Source organism: Microplitis demolitor, chromosome 7, assembly GCF_026212275.2.
Source record: "Microplitis demolitor isolate Queensland-Clemson2020A chromosome 7, iyMicDemo2.1a, whole genome shotgun sequence".
Classification (NCBI taxonomy): Eukaryota; Metazoa; Arthropoda; class Insecta; order Hymenoptera; family Braconidae; genus Microplitis; species Microplitis demolitor.
The window spans coordinates 16,130,098-16,146,014 of NC_068551.1; the positions used below are offsets into that span (position 1 = coordinate 16,130,098).

At 30.2% G+C, this 15,917-nt stretch overlaps 1 protein-coding gene across 3 annotated transcripts in view; it reads right to left on the reverse strand.

Moving 5' to 3' along the window:
* LOC103571418 (ryanodine receptor) overlaps positions 1-15,917 on the reverse strand; it is a 64,582-nt gene that overhangs the window by 24,327 nt on the left and 24,338 nt on the right. For 2 of the 3 annotated variants that reach the window (XM_053740734.1, XM_014439916.2), the window contains 17 exons: positions 14,822-15,030; positions 12,633-12,732; positions 11,159-11,357; positions 10,440-10,813; positions 7,688-7,916; positions 7,334-7,478; positions 6,943-7,241; positions 6,261-6,794; positions 5,957-6,189; positions 5,190-5,292; positions 4,959-5,117; positions 4,718-4,833; positions 2,796-4,172; positions 2,580-2,734; positions 1,966-2,137; positions 476-974; positions 301-391 (listed from right to left, as the gene is read on the reverse strand). In XM_053740734.1, the coding sequence (XP_053596709.1) occupies positions 301-391; positions 476-974; positions 1,966-2,137; positions 2,580-2,734; positions 2,796-4,172; positions 4,718-4,833; positions 4,959-5,117; positions 5,190-5,292; positions 5,957-6,189; positions 6,261-6,794; positions 6,943-7,241; positions 7,334-7,478; positions 7,688-7,916; positions 10,440-10,813; positions 11,159-11,357; positions 12,633-12,732; positions 14,822-15,030 (4,994 nt within the window). Of the gene's footprint in view, positions 1-300; positions 392-475; positions 975-1,965; positions 2,138-2,579; positions 2,735-2,795; positions 4,173-4,717; positions 4,834-4,958; positions 5,133-5,189; positions 5,293-5,956; positions 6,190-6,260; positions 6,795-6,942; positions 7,242-7,333; positions 7,479-7,687; positions 7,917-10,439; positions 10,814-11,158; positions 11,358-12,632; positions 12,733-14,821; positions 15,031-15,917 lie in introns of all 3 variants that reach the window. The other variant, XM_053740733.1, reaches the window with a different exon arrangement.

The window sequence follows — 15,917 nt, forward strand, 5'->3', positions numbered from 1 at the left end:
TTCAGTCAGTAGGTAGAAACATTATTTGTTTCTTCTCAAGAAAAGAGAGTTCGCAATTTACGCAGTTGCTAATATTAATTCGCGGCATTAGACTGAAATTGGCCAGTTTCGATTGGCTGCAGAGACACTGAAACTTCAAATCTTGATGCTGGTATCATGAAAAAATGAATGTAAAGTATATAGAAAATTCAAATCTCCTCAAATTATTAAATAACGGGTGATTTTGATTTTTTCAAAAGGATTTAATGCTTGAAAATTAGCATGGTTCAGGGATTTATTAAAAATAAAACTTTTACATACTCGCAAAGCAACAGTTGTATACTCTGATAGCTTAGAAACGTCAACTGTGAGTTTGCGGAGAAGTTTTAGCAGCATACTCGGTTGCATTTGGCTGAAATTATTCAGAAAAAATTTATAATTTAAAATCAACTGACTTTATTAGAGAAAGTAAATATTTTTTAAATATATAAGGTACCTAGTCAGTGCTACCAAAAAGTCAGAGACAGCTTCACGCTGTCCTTTAGTCAGCATTCTATTTTTACTGAGACGATAGACAGTATGAAGTGTTGCGTCAAGTAAACTAGCGTAATTATCAGCTTCATTATAAAATTTCGAGTGTTTAATTAATAAAGGCAAAATACTATTTCCAATGTAACGATTCATTGCAAGTGCCATGTCTGATTCATAACCATCGTTCCTGTCTAGCATCGTAGCAGCACGTAGATCAGGTAGAAAAGCTTCTTCGAGTATTTTAAAGAATAATTCTTTGGTCTCTATACCGTATACTCGTTCTAAGAATAATACGATACTTTGTTTATGCCCTGGAATTAATCCTGACGGAGTGTCACTCTTTGGTCTCTCCTGATTGGCCGCTGGATTCAAAAGAGTAAATCGTAAAGACAATACTCCTTGGAGATCGTCCAGTGGAACGAGAGATCGTAAGATTGCTCGTGCTCTCAATGATTCATTTTTTCCTGAAAAATTTATTTTTCGTTAAATAAAACTCCCGTATAAAAAAAATTCGTTCTTTCCAAAATTGAGACAATTCTGAACTTTAAGTTGGACGTTTTTGGAAATTTGAAAAAATTAGAAAGTGAACAATTTTTAACTGGCGTAAGATTTTCCTGTGCGTTTCTGTTTTTTGTTTTATTTTTCAAGCAAAATTAATTTGATTTGACAATTTATTGGATTCGAAGAACATTAAAAGAAAAAAAAGGAATTATGAACATTTACGACTCTTACCAAAATTATTCAGTTATGAGACAAAAACAAATTATAATGATTTGAAAATATTTATGAACATTTTTTGAGTTTTGTTAGAATTTTTTATGAATTTTATGAATTATTATCATTTATGATCATGCATGATCGAGTATGGCTCTGCTAGATCGGACATGGTCATGTATGCTCATGTAACACCATACTGAGTCATACAAGTTCTTGCATGAACGTTCATTGCCCTTCATACATGATCAGACATGACTGTCCATGAATCATGTATGTCCATGTATGAGCATGCCTTTGCACGAATCATGCGAAACAATTCATTCCTCGTCATGCATGATTGAATATAACTTTACATAATCAGGCATGACCTTGCATGAATCATGCTTGATTGTGCATTATTCAGGCATGATCGATGCTTGGTCTTCTCTGAATCATGCATGAGCATGCTTGATCATGCACGCTGATTTTTCCGGGAACTTATTAATATAAAATCACGAAATTGTCAGTTCAAATCATTTTTGCTTAAAAAATTAAAAAAAAAAATAGAAACCCGAAAAACTCCACATTAGTTGAAATTGTTTCACACTTCGAATTATTTTAAAGTTACATAAATGTTCAACTCAAAGTTCAGAATTGTCTGAATTTTTGAAGTTCACTGTCAGGATAGTTTTTGGAATAAATTTTTCTTTTTGCACGGGTTATTATAATGTTTTTATTTAAATAAATATTATTGATTACCTTGTTCGATGACAGATGAATCTGGTGCACAACGGCCCAATAAATCGACAAGTGTACAGTAAAAGTTCAAAATAGCCGCTCCAGTATCAATATAATCTTCATCGTCATCGGACTCAGGTAGCGGGTGTTCAAACTGCGCGATTATGGCGTTACCCTCGGCTTCATCATGGACCTGTTTAAAACGCTACATTGACAATCTATTAGTCTGAGACATCAATCATGCTTGGATAAATTACTATTATTATTATAACTATCGAGACAGTAATTGTTGCTTTCACGCTTTAGAGTTTTTTTATTATTAAATTAACAAAATTAAATTTACGTATTTGAAACATGCATCGTGCGTCATCCAAATTATTTTCAAAAATAAAAATATTGAGTAATCGATCAATCATTTAATGTTTATTTATTGTTTTAAATACAACGACTAAATTAAAAGACTAAAACTTTTTTAAAATTACAGACTAAAAAGTTAAAGTAACTATCAAGGAAAAAAAACTATAAGACTATAGGGAAACACGAATGCACGATTGATAAATTTTTTTACTCACGAATTGACCGATTAAATTTATCGATGATTTATTTGATCAATTTCTTTTTTTAACTCTACTTACTTTTCTTCGATCTGCAATACGCTCGGACATTTTATTTGCTTCGATTATAGCTTGTAGAAGACCTTCGCCTTCACCACGTAAAGCCGGACCAAGACATTCAGGACGTCGGATCAGTAAACGAATTACTAAATTTGCATTTTCTTCAACGCTTTCACCTAAGAATAAATAAAACAATTTTAAGATAACTTTCAAAATAAAAAAATTCGATTAACTCACCATTAACCCACACGCAGAAACGTAAGAAATCAAGATAACGTTCGCCTTCAACAGGATCCCATCCAAGATCCGGATATCCTTTTTCCACAAGCTCTGAATTTGATTGCAAACCACAACGTGAAAGATAAACGGCAATTTTTTCCAAATAATGTTCTCGTAAAGCCAACGCAAGTTCAGTATTTTCCATCAATGAGGAGTAAGCGACATCTAGAGGCGTCGAACCTCTCAGCGAAGGTCTTGACAATAAAATATTACTGTTTTCAAGTAAGAAATTAAAGTGATCAAACATAGCTTTTTGATTTTGTCGCGAAGTTCTGCAGAAATAACACAAAAATCTACAACAAGCGACGACCATTTCATGCGAGGTGTCTTTCTCCTTAGAAGGTGTCTCGCCTTCAGTAATTTGCGCTTGAGTTTGGGCATCTGATTGTGCTTGGGATCGACGTCCCAGTGTGTTAATCATAATAGCCATAACGTTTTCGTGAATACGTAGCACACGAATCAAGTCAGGATGCTGGAAAAATGTGTGATTATTAACGAGTTTCCACAATCTTTCTCGTACTAATTCTTCTTCTTCTTGGGACATTTGGACAGGCAGCAATGCACGAATTTGAACTAAACCCACCCACATACCAGCAACATCATCTTTTGTTTTACTATTGATAACATAAGTCTTCTCTAAAGCTCTTATTAATTCTCCTACTGTGTCATACTGTCGTACAAGAAGACTAAACATTTCACGCACAAGTTTTGGTGTTTCTATTTGAGTTTCTTCTGCCCAACTGACAATAGTCGATATCAAAACCTTACGGAATACTTCTTCAGGAGTTTTTTTAACAGGTTCTTCTTCTGGTTTTTGCTCTTCTTCAACTTCTTTGATCATAAGTGCCTGTGATTTCCAGGGAATAATATTAAAAACTTTTTTCCAGCCTTCCGGTTTAGGAGGCTCTGCAGATTCATTTGCGGCATCTGAAGACTCTTCGATTGCTTGAAGTGAAACGTATGACATAAGTTTACCGTGAAATTCATTCATCTTAGCAATCAATTCTTCTCCACATGGAATATTATCCGGATCGTCGTCTTCTAAATTTTTGAAACTCAATATTGCGTTCATTTGTTCACGTGGCGGACAACGATATTCTCGGGTTTTTTTAGCGGCAACTGCTGACGGTAAATCGGATTGTTTTATATCAATATAACGGCGTAATTGATCGGCTTGAAGTTCTCCAACGAAATCATGACTAAATGCGATTATTGATTCAACTCTATGACGCAGTTGAGTGTCACACAAATGATGCAGGAGGTAACACATCTGTAATTTTGCTCCTTCAGCCATTTTCATATGCAATAATCCTTTTTTGTGTTCATCTTTTCCTTCTAAAAACAGAAAAGATGATAATTTGCAATTATTATCTAATTAGTTTCAAATATTAGTCAATGCGCGGTTTTACGGCTCCACATATTTTAAACGTTTTTAAATTTGAATAACAATCGAATCACAATTACATCTACTAGCTCAGATCTTATATCTTTACTTTTTTTCAAAAATTCAAATACTCTGAGTGACGGATTGAATTCGAAAGTAAATAAAATACGTAATCACTCCCGATTTTTTACAGTGTAATCAGGATAGTGAGTTAAATTGAATTGTATGAATTCACTTAGCATGGATTAAATGATTTTTCTTAATCAGGGTTTAAAATAAGTGAAGCCTCACTTTTATATATATTTATAGCTGAGTCCGTAAAAGAATGATCTTTTTTCCCATCATTTTTCTACAGTTAATACTGTAATAAGTCATTACTGCGTATGCACCTTAGTGCAAATTCAGGTACTTCATCATAGCCAAGTAGTGAAAAAATCATTCTTTTGCGGACTTAACTATAGCAAAATAATTTTATTAACTAAAACTAATTATTAACCTTTATCAAAAGTTGGGTCCCAAGTTTCTGGATTAATCATAATAAGAAGTTTTTCAATATCTTCATTCCTCAACATTCCAACCAGTAATAGTCGATCAGTAAGTTTTAATAAAGGTCTAAAAATATAAATCTCATCAATAATTATATGAAAACACTCGATATTAATTATTTAAAAGTGCTAAGAAAAAAAAGCATAGTAATAATAATAAATCGTTGAAGCTGCAATTATTCAATGACATACAAAAAAAGATTTTCGTTGCTGCCACCAATAGGATCGCGATTGTGCACTTGATTTATTTCAACAGCTTCGTTTAGTGCCATCATAACGTAATCGCGTACAATATCCAATGGAAAGTACGGACTGTAGAGGCTGCGTATGTTCTCGATGTTTTGGTTTTCACTGGAAGGAAATAACCTTGATGCCGTTTGATTAGTAAAGGGATTCGTCACTCCATTGGGGTTTAAAACTTACCTGATATCAGTCATTTTCATTTGCGGTCGTACTGATTCTGTCTCCAAGTACCTTAAACTATGGCACATTTCTTCATTTTCATAAAGATCTTTCAATTCTTGTCCTACAATTAATAAATTTATTTTATTGTTCATCTTTTAATTAAAACCAATCCCTCGCGGGTTTGGAAATGCCGCAATTTCACGGTATAAATACTGCATAGTTGTAGTATAACTTCAGTTTTTTTGGCCAGTTTTTTTGTCGAGTCATTACCAAAAATTCACGAAATAAATTCAAAATATTTAACTACTAGAATAAAATAAAAATTTCATATTTTAATCATTTTTGATGATTTCAAATTCAGAAGTAAAGAAAAAAAACTAAATTTTTTACAATTTTCCATTATGTCAGCATTTAACTATACCAAAATATATCTCTACCAACAAAATACACCACCAAAAAACATCTCTACCATTTTTTGAACCTATTCAATAAAAATATCACCAGAAATGTAACTCTGTTTTTATCGTATGCTATGTATACGATGAAGACAGAGTTAGTTTTTAAATATAATTTTTCGGTAAAAGTTAGGCATCTTAGTAGTAATTTTACAATGGTATTCTGGTAACTCCACAGCATAAATACGGTAAACATATTGTATAACTATAATAAATAAACTGACCAATCTAACCGTAGTAATATCAAACTATTACGAAATTACAACGGTAAATTTATGACATGTGGATAACGATTAATATTAATTGTTGCTAATTATTATAATTAAATACCTAAAGGAATTATGTATTCATTTTTACAAATTTCCATTGTCGTTGCATGTGATTCAAGATGTAAAGCAATAAGAAGATCATAAAATCCTTGACGTAATGGACCTGACATATATTCAGCACGTATCGCATACAACAATTGTTTTTGATCGACATGAAGACAAAGCGCATGGGCTGCTCGATAGTTTGATTGATAGCACAATGCAGCGTACAAAGTTAATGTATGAGCATGGAAACTATAAAAAAAATTTTTTTTTATCATTTTTTATTGTATTATTAAATGAATATTTAAAAACTATTTTTTTACCTGAGAAGTTTATCCATTTCGATGAGTTCTAGGATATCAATACATCTATCCTCTTCGGGGATATGAAGAGCAAGCATTGAAATGGCGTCTTCACAAAGCATTGACCAACCTCTGATATCAGAAAGTTTCAGAGCATGAACCTGAAGAGATTGATTGGGAACTCGCGCCCACTGATGGGGTTTCAGACACTGAACTTTTAATCGCGGTGGGAATTGTGGGATCACGTGACGTTCAGAATTCTGAAGAACTGCTGCTGAGAGCGGAAGAGTCGTTGACGTTCGGCCTAATTCAATCTGAAGAATTTCTTTACTAGTAGCTTCGACGAATATCGCGGGAAATAGTTTTGTATCGGGCTCCATTTTAAATTTATGACTAGTTTCTTTTCCTTCACAAGTAAATGATACGATTCCGGTTGCTGTATCTACGAAACAACCGACAAACATTCCCTGGGAAGCTCCTTTTCCTGAAGCGTCTTGAGTTACTTCGTTGTAAAGTTCGTCTGCGCGGACCATGTAACAACTCTGTCTATCCACTCTATTAATTTCAACATGTAATTAATATTTTGTATAATACATGCTCAAAATAAATGCCGTTAAATGCCTATCATTGATACTATAAGATACTATTCTTTATGATCACTACTTATTATGAAGACCCTTCTAATAATAATTGATTTACTTACTGTTCGATAGGACGCTCATATTCATCAACAATAACAACTGACGATTTTCTAACACGTGAAAGATTAAAGTCTTTAGTGTGAAGATGATACTGAGATGTTACCCAACCAACATAAACATGAGTTGGATCTTGTCCAGGAAATATTCTTACTCCGTAAAAGTATTCATTCATTAATTTCAAACACTCAGCGTCAAAAAGTTCATTTCCAATTGCTTCTACTCCACTTCCAGTTAAGTTTACTGACATTGCTTTTGGCGCATTGCGTTCAGGGATTTGCGGTGGAATAACTTTCAAATCAGTCTAGAATAAATTTTTAAATTAACTCATTTTAATTTTTCTTCTATTCTTTTTAAACTTTTCATCTGAATATTTAATAATTTAATAAGACTTACCGTTGATACGCGGATTTGAGGTGATTTGTTGGAAAGTCGTGATGTTGAAACACCTTGTCCAGTTTTATCAGCCATATCAAGTAACGCAGTTGGCTCTGGTGTTCTTGATTTTGCATCAGGAGATTTTGCTTTACGTGAAAAAAATCTGAAAAAATTTTAACGATCAAGAATCTACTTGATAAATAAATTTTATAAATATAAATGATTGACAAAAAAAATTATTATTATAAAATAAGTCACTTGGGCTTACGGACTCTCTTCCACTTCTTCTTTGAGCGTACTAGCAATTAAATTTTTAAAATAAGACTTAGAATTTTAAATTAATTTAATAAGAAACTAAAAAAATTAATTTACCTAAATGGTGATCTGCCGCGTTTCAATTTTTTATCATCTTTAGCGTCTCCGTTCATTTCTTCAAACCCATTCATCTCAGCTTCATTACCGCCGTCGTGATTTAAATTATGAGATTCGTAGAGAGAATTTTTTCTTGGTGGTCTTGCGGGCTTACTTCTTTGTGGTAAAGGTGATTCCTTCATTATTTCAGCATCTTCAACCGCGTCTTCAGAATAATTTCTTTGTAGTCCTGAAAAAAAATTTCATACATACTTATATTTATCCATATATTTAATATATATGATTTAATTAACTATATTAATGTTATTACTTGTGAGTTATTCTCATATTAAACGGATAAAAAAAATAATTCTTTATTTTACGTTAGAGAACTTTTTCTAAATTTTTGTTGGTACAGTATTTGTATCAAAATTTTTAAAATAAACTTCATAAAATTTTATCAAAAAATAATATTTTAATTATACAAGATATTGGAAATTCTAAAAAATTATTTTTTTTCAACCTAAAAAAAAAAAGTCTAAAAAACACTGAAACTTTCCACGATTTTCAAGCTTCAAAAAATCAAAAACATTACAGAGGATACATTTTTAACTTCTAAGAGCAAAAAAATATTATTTCCTTCTATGGAATACTTTTACACCGTAAAAAAATTTCGGTGTGAACCCGGATCAAATTCGAAGTGAATACGGAGCCAATTACTGTTTACTTATTTGAATCCCACGGAGTAAAATTCACTCTGAAGAGTAGTTTATTTTAATATTGAAACTCCGAATATTAAAAGTCCCGATCGGAGTGAATCCGAATTTGAATAACATCCAGATCACTCCGAAATTACTCCACTGGCAAAACAAACTCCGAATTTACTCTGTATGCGGAGTGATTTTTTTTTTAAATTCCGGTACTCTGAGTGACGGAGTAAATTTAGATTTGAATAAAATCCGTAATTACTCTGAATTCACTCCTAATTTTTTACAGTGTATCAAATTCTAGAACTGATTAGATTTTGTAATCGATCGGTTGATTAATTTTTGAATTACTAAAAAACAACAAAAAAAATTGTTTTGGTTCGTTCAAAAGATATAAAAAACTTTTATATGAACATACATACGCACAGAGCGTGCGTATTTATGGTAAAATTAATCAGATTAGCTTTTTAAAACTTCAAAACCCCTACAGCCGTTGAAAACTCAATTCTCAAAAATCAATTTAAAAACAATGTCTTCTCAATATTTTGAAAATTTCATATTTTTTTGCCTTTAAGTAGAAACATCCCGGGTCAAAAAAAAATCTTAAATTTGACTTGATTTAACTTAATTTCCTTTGAAATCGTCGATATGCCGACAACTGTAGTCCACATTTTAACTTTTTAAACTTTTTTTGACTTTTTTGCCTTATATTAGACTATTTTTGACTTAAATTGTTTAGTTTCCTTTAATTTAACTTTTTTGGCTTAAATTATTTCAATGCCTTAATTTGACTTATTTTGTCTTAAAAAAACAACTGGTTATCGATTCGAAATCTAGTTCTATATTTGACTTAATTTTAACTTTCGAATATTTATAATAATTATTTTTTTAATTAGTAATATTATTATTAAATAAATTATTGTTATCATAACATTATGTCTGACTTCTATTACTGGTGCTACTACCATGAATGTTGACAATAACAACAACAACAATAATAATAATAATAATAATAATAATAATAATAATAATAATAATAATAATAATAATAATAATAATAATAATAATAATAATAATAATAATAATAATAATAATATATTCGGCATAATTATTGATGTTCATATTATTATTATTATTATTATTATTATTATTATTATTAATATTATTATAACTATCGCTAATAATTATTACTATCATTAATTATATGTTACTAAGTATAAGTATTATTTAAATTTGCGTTATAACTGTGTAATTTTGTTGTATTCTGACTTTAATGTAACTTTTTTTTGTCTTAACTCTGAATAAACTATATTTCAATTGAATCAATTTTGACTTAAATGAAACTTTTTTTAACTTAAATTTAAGTAAAATTATTAAAATCGATGAAATTTTGACTTGAATGTGACTTTTTTTGTCTTAAATCGAAAGGAAATACAGTCAAACTGAACCAGCTTTGACCTAAACGTGACTTATTATGTCTTAAATTGATCCTAACTAAGCTACCAAAAGTCAAATCTAAGTCAACCGTTATGGAGATTTTACAGACTAAAAAAATTAAATTAATTGAAATTTGAAGGAATTTTGCTTAAATTTTAAGTCATAATCAAGATTTTTTTTCGACCCGGGATACCGTAGTTAAATCGTAAATCCTGATAACCGTTAACAAATTGATGAAATGCATCCATTTAGTTTTAATGGACATCAATAAACAATGATCAGATAGACATATTATATTATTATCTTCATTACATTTATGTAAAACTGACTGTAATTAAATTTGAATATTTCAGTAGTTCATTAACATAAATTTCATGTAAATTTAAATACACGACAACGTTTCAGTTTAAATTACATTATAATTAGGCCAAACAAGGATTATAGCAAACGTTATTTGATAATAATAATGACACGTTTTAAATTGTGAAATTATTAAATCAAATATCCATAAAAAATATCAATAAATTAATGAATAATTGCTAACGATTGAGTTGCTATAGTCTATGAATTAACTTAAATCTTGCTGCAAAAATATAATAAAATGACTGTATATCATCAATAAAACAAACCTTTAATGTCACTCATACTAAATCCAGACCTCATAATCTGTTCCATGTGAGCTGACGGCGTGGCTGCTTGTGACTGTTCATTTTGTTCAATCAACAATCTATTTTGTCGCATTTTAATTTCTTGCCATCGTCGCATTTTTTCATTCTCCGTTATGAAAGATGATTGACAAATAACGGGCAAAGATAGACGAAGAAATTCCCAATTAGCTTTTTCCATTGTTTCAAATGTATTGTGTGATATTTTAAGACACGGTGGACTGTCAGAGCCAGCAGGTATTCTCGCAACGTCAATTCGTGTATCAATCATGTCATCAGTGTTTTCAAAAATCGGTTGATCTTTTGTGTACCAGTATGTTACTGCTCGATTCATATTTCTAGAATTAATATATTATTTATTTATTTGCATAAAATTAAATTCAAAAAATTATTTTAATATCGTCTATCGTAAAAATTTAAAACAGCTAAATGTTCAATCAAATCTATAGATTATAGTTAGCTATAGATTATATAGACTATAGTCTTCCTCCAGAATTAAGTTATAATTTAGTGGGAATTTGTTATGTAAGGCTTGCAATTTAAATCTGGCCACAAGTATCTACAGCAAGACATATACGTAAAAAAAGACACTAGCACCTATTGATTTAGTGAGCAGACTTGCTCAAGAATTGAAAATATTGTTATATAGGTACTTTCAAAAAATTTATTTATAAATCACTTACACACAAAAAGGTTCATATCCTTCTTGAAGACCACACGTTGTAAAGTATCTCAAAGTATTAACATCCTGTCCAAATGTTAACTTAGCTTTCTGTCCAACACCAAGTGTAAAAGCCGGTACAAAAGAATCACCTTGAACGTCTGCAAATGATGTTTCACCACCCAGTGCATCCATAAGAAGTTCTCCATTCAATGAGAAGCCTATTACAGTAAAAATTAAATTAATTTCACTTACAATTAATAGTTTAATTATTCACTAAATGAATTATTAAAGACTTGACTTTTTCTACAGTAGGTATTTAATACTATATCTAAATATTTAAATAAAAAAGTTAAGTCTTTAGCTAACTGAGGTATTAAAAACCAAAATAGCAGAGCTATTACTCAATAAAATATTGAGGAAAAGAAAAAATTTAAATAAATAAAAATAATTGGGAACAAGCAATACTACATCAGCATATTTCATAAATATTTACAGTTTATTTTAATTAACAATCGGATTAAAAATAAATTTCATGCATTAATTATTGAGGAAGTCAAAAATATAATTATTAATTTTAATTTGTAAATAAAAAATATATAAATATAAATAAATAACGATATAGTTAATTACATTTTTTATTTTCATATTAATTTATAAATGATATTAGATGAAAATGACCAATGTTTTATATATTAATGATGATTTAATCTACTTTTTTTTTTTTTTTTTTTTTTATATATACATCAAAAAAATTTTGGGTCCACTCATCATTGATTAATATTGAACAGTGTAAAGGCCAAGTAGAATACTGGATATCAAAATAAAAAAGCTGTTAGATAGCAAGTAAAAATGATTTATTAATTTATTTATTAACAAATAATTATAAATATCATATTTAATTAAAGCATGCGCAGTATTAGAGACTTTAAGCATTAACTATTTACGCTTTATTTCTATTTATTTAAAAAAAAAAAATTAATTTAGCGGTGAAAAAATAGATATCCAGTAGTCTCACACTACGCTCATAAATATATATTTATTTATATATAATTAATAGACATATATATACGGGATGTACCAAAATGGAAGGGTAGATGGAAGCTTATTTGGAAACGAAAAGTTCTTTAGCGTTTTTCAATCAGCCGTACAGATAATTAATTATTAATTAAATAAAGCAACCAATTAGAAGCGCGCTTCAGCAGAAAAGTAGAGTGGGGGTAACCTATACCCCCTCCCCTCTAGCGTCTCGGTTCGCCATCTTTCACTAATGCCCGCTTCTGATTGGTTAATTTCTTTAATTAGTAATTAATTACATGTGTGTCGGATTAAAAAACGTTAGAAGACTTTTCGTCTCAGAATCGCAGCCTCTATCTGCCTCTTCATTTATGTGCGGTACTTTTGCGACACCCTGTATATTTATGTATATATATATATATTTATAAGTGTAGTTTGTAATGGCAGCTGAAGCGTTGGTTTTAAAGACTCCGTCTTACTAATTGTTCGGTCAATAAGATCCAGGAATACACCAACAACATCTCCAACTTGCCATTGTTTGCCAAATGTTTCAGCGTTGCCCGAGAATACTTTTTCCTCCTTTAAAATAAAAATTTACAAACAATTCAAGGACCGATGTATTAACATTTATGCCTTGATTTATATTCTCATAAATTATTTGTTTACTATTAGTAATTATACTCATTGTCGTTAAATAATCATATGGAAAATAATTTTTTTACAGTCGTTTTTAAATTATGTATTAAGTCTCATGTAAAATGTCTTTCGATATTTAATGAAATCTTATAATTTCGTTGTTTTATAAGACAGGATGCAAAGAAAACAACCCAATTCAACAAAAAAATGTGGTAATGAACATAAAAAGCAAAATATACAGTGATGATAACCCAGAAAAAAATGGTTTAGATTTACGTAAATCATATTTATCAACGTATATTAACTAATTAGACACAAAAAGTTAACATACGTAGATCGAATTAGATGTATGTGGATCTAAAAAAATTGAACAAATTATATCTTCACGGAAAGAAAATTATGGTAATCGTTCTAAGTACGTTTATGAAGTATCACCTAATAATGTTATGGTAATAATTACTTGAAATTATGAGCCATACACCTATAATTTCTGGGGAAAGTTTCCATAACTATGGGAACAATTCCTATCATTGTGGCAATAGTTTCTATATCGTATGGTAACTGAATTATGGTAATGATTACTATGCTCTTGGAAATAGTTCCCATCATCGCATAGGAATAGGTCCTATATTCATATCGTAACGGTTACTAGGTGCGTATAGGAATAAACCCTATACATGATGGTAATCGTTCCTATACTACTATAGTAATCATTACCATACTATTTTTGTGCGCGTTCCTGTATATTATGGCAATCATACTATTATGGTGTCTGTTACGATATATTACGGTAATAATCACCACAATGTATGACAAGCAGACTGTTATGGTGCCTGTTGCCATATATTACGGTAACGATTACCATATTATATAGTGGCAGGTAGTAGAATATTATGGTAATAATTCTCATATATTGTAGTAATAATTACCATATATTATAGTAATGATTACCATACGTAATGATATATTATTATGGTGTCCGTTACCATATATTACGGTAACGATTACCATATTATATAGTAACAACTCGTAGAATATTATGGTAATCATTATTATACATTATAGTAATAATTACCATAAGTTATAGTAATGATCACCATATACTATAGTAATCATACTATTAAGATGTCCGTTACCATATATTACGGTAATTATTATCACAATGTTTGGCAATCAGACTATAATGATGTCCGTTACCATATGTTACGGTAATGATTACCGAATATTACAGTAATGATCACCATATATTACGGCAATCATACTATTATGGTCCCCGTTACTATATATTACGGTAATGATTACTATATTACATGGTAACGGGTACTGGAATATTATGGTAATGATTATCATATATTATAGTAATAATTACCATAATTTCAAAGGAACTATTTCTATACCGTGTAGGAACAAAAACTATGCAGGGAATGGTTACCATAATTTGTATGGATGTCGTTCTTATAATTGATATTTCCAAAAGGCCGGTTATCATACGTTGTAGGAATAATTTCCATAATAAATTATAATTGTTACCATAAATTTCTTTCCGTGTACGCAGATCTAAATCAATTTTTTCCAGGAAAATGAACATAAATATTTGTTTTAAAATAATAAATTAATAAAAAGAAAACAATGACGCTAGTTTATAAATAGGGAATCGTCTATTAGGATTTTTTTTGTTGGGTTTAGTAGGGACTCTTACTGATCGTTCTGTCCGTGATGTCAATGAAACAGCCAACTACGTCACCCACTTGGTATTTGTAACCAAAAGAATCGCAGCTACCGCCGTGTATTTTGGTCACCTGATATTTACGACCATCAAATTTATTATCATCATCATCTAATTTATTCATTATATACTTTTTTTAAATCCTAGAGGCTTTATTTATCCTTAAACTTTTTTATATGAATTAAAAAATAATTATTTTGTGTTTGCTGATTAAATTATTCATAGTGTGAAATTATGAGTAAAATGAATTTATGTCTACGTTATAAAAAAAAAATAAATTTGCTGTTTATTTTGATAATGACATACGTTGTACCCATCAAATGCCCATGTGTGGTCGTCACTTCCAAGCATATTTCCTGGCATGCAGTCGGCCTTTGCCCATCCGACTCGCATTGGTCCTGCGGTTAATACTTCGAATTCAAAATACCATTTCCCACTGGTTACTGCGTAATGTTTTTCTACTCTGTACGTTCTGAAGCACAATTGACGTAGTCTACTTGCTTCTAATAATAATGCTAAAAGAATTATTTATTATTATTATATAATTGATTCAGTAATTTGAAAATTCGACATAATTTTTTTTATCTCAGAGATGTAAAATTTTGTAATTCTTTAAATAACTTTGATATTTTAATATTAAAAATTATATTCTTCAATACTATTGATTGATTCTTACAATTGACTAGAGTCAAAGCTCAGTATAAGGAATCGTCAGCGGCTGAGAAAAAAATTTTTAGTAAAATTTAAGGCTTACTCCCCCTCCACTATAGTTTTCAGTGCAAGAGCTAAATATAAGCGTTGCGTTTTTAAATCGACGCAAGTAGCTCATTATAAAAAAATTATTAATGCTTATAACGAGCGACCCAAAAAAATAGGAAAGTCTCCAAGTCAAAAAGATAGAGAAAAATACTCATAACTTATATTGACTGTACAATTCGAATTTTATTGTGCGTTTAGAGTTTTGTTTGAGAGGAAAACCTGGACAAAAATAACTGACAACCCTTTTTTTCTAGAAAAAATTCCTTCTGTAAATGCAACATTATATTTTAGTACACACCAAGAAAGAAAAGTAAAACATTCCAACCCGAGTGTGTAATTGTCTACTCGAGCCAAAGACAAAGGTTGCAAACACGCGGACTGGGACGTCATACCTTCCTCTATGGTGTGTGTACTATTTTTCACCAAATCTGTACTTAAAGTTTCAATTTTTGTCTCTGTTTACGAGAAAAATGGCGCATACGCTAATTTTTATTATTCGTTTTCTCATAAAAACAAGAAATTACGACTTTTTCCCCTCTAAATGGAACAGAAATTTAAACGACTGGTGTAAAAATAATAATTTTATCCCTGTACATTATTGTTTCTTCTATTATAACATTTGTTTTTTATTTCAGCGCGCATA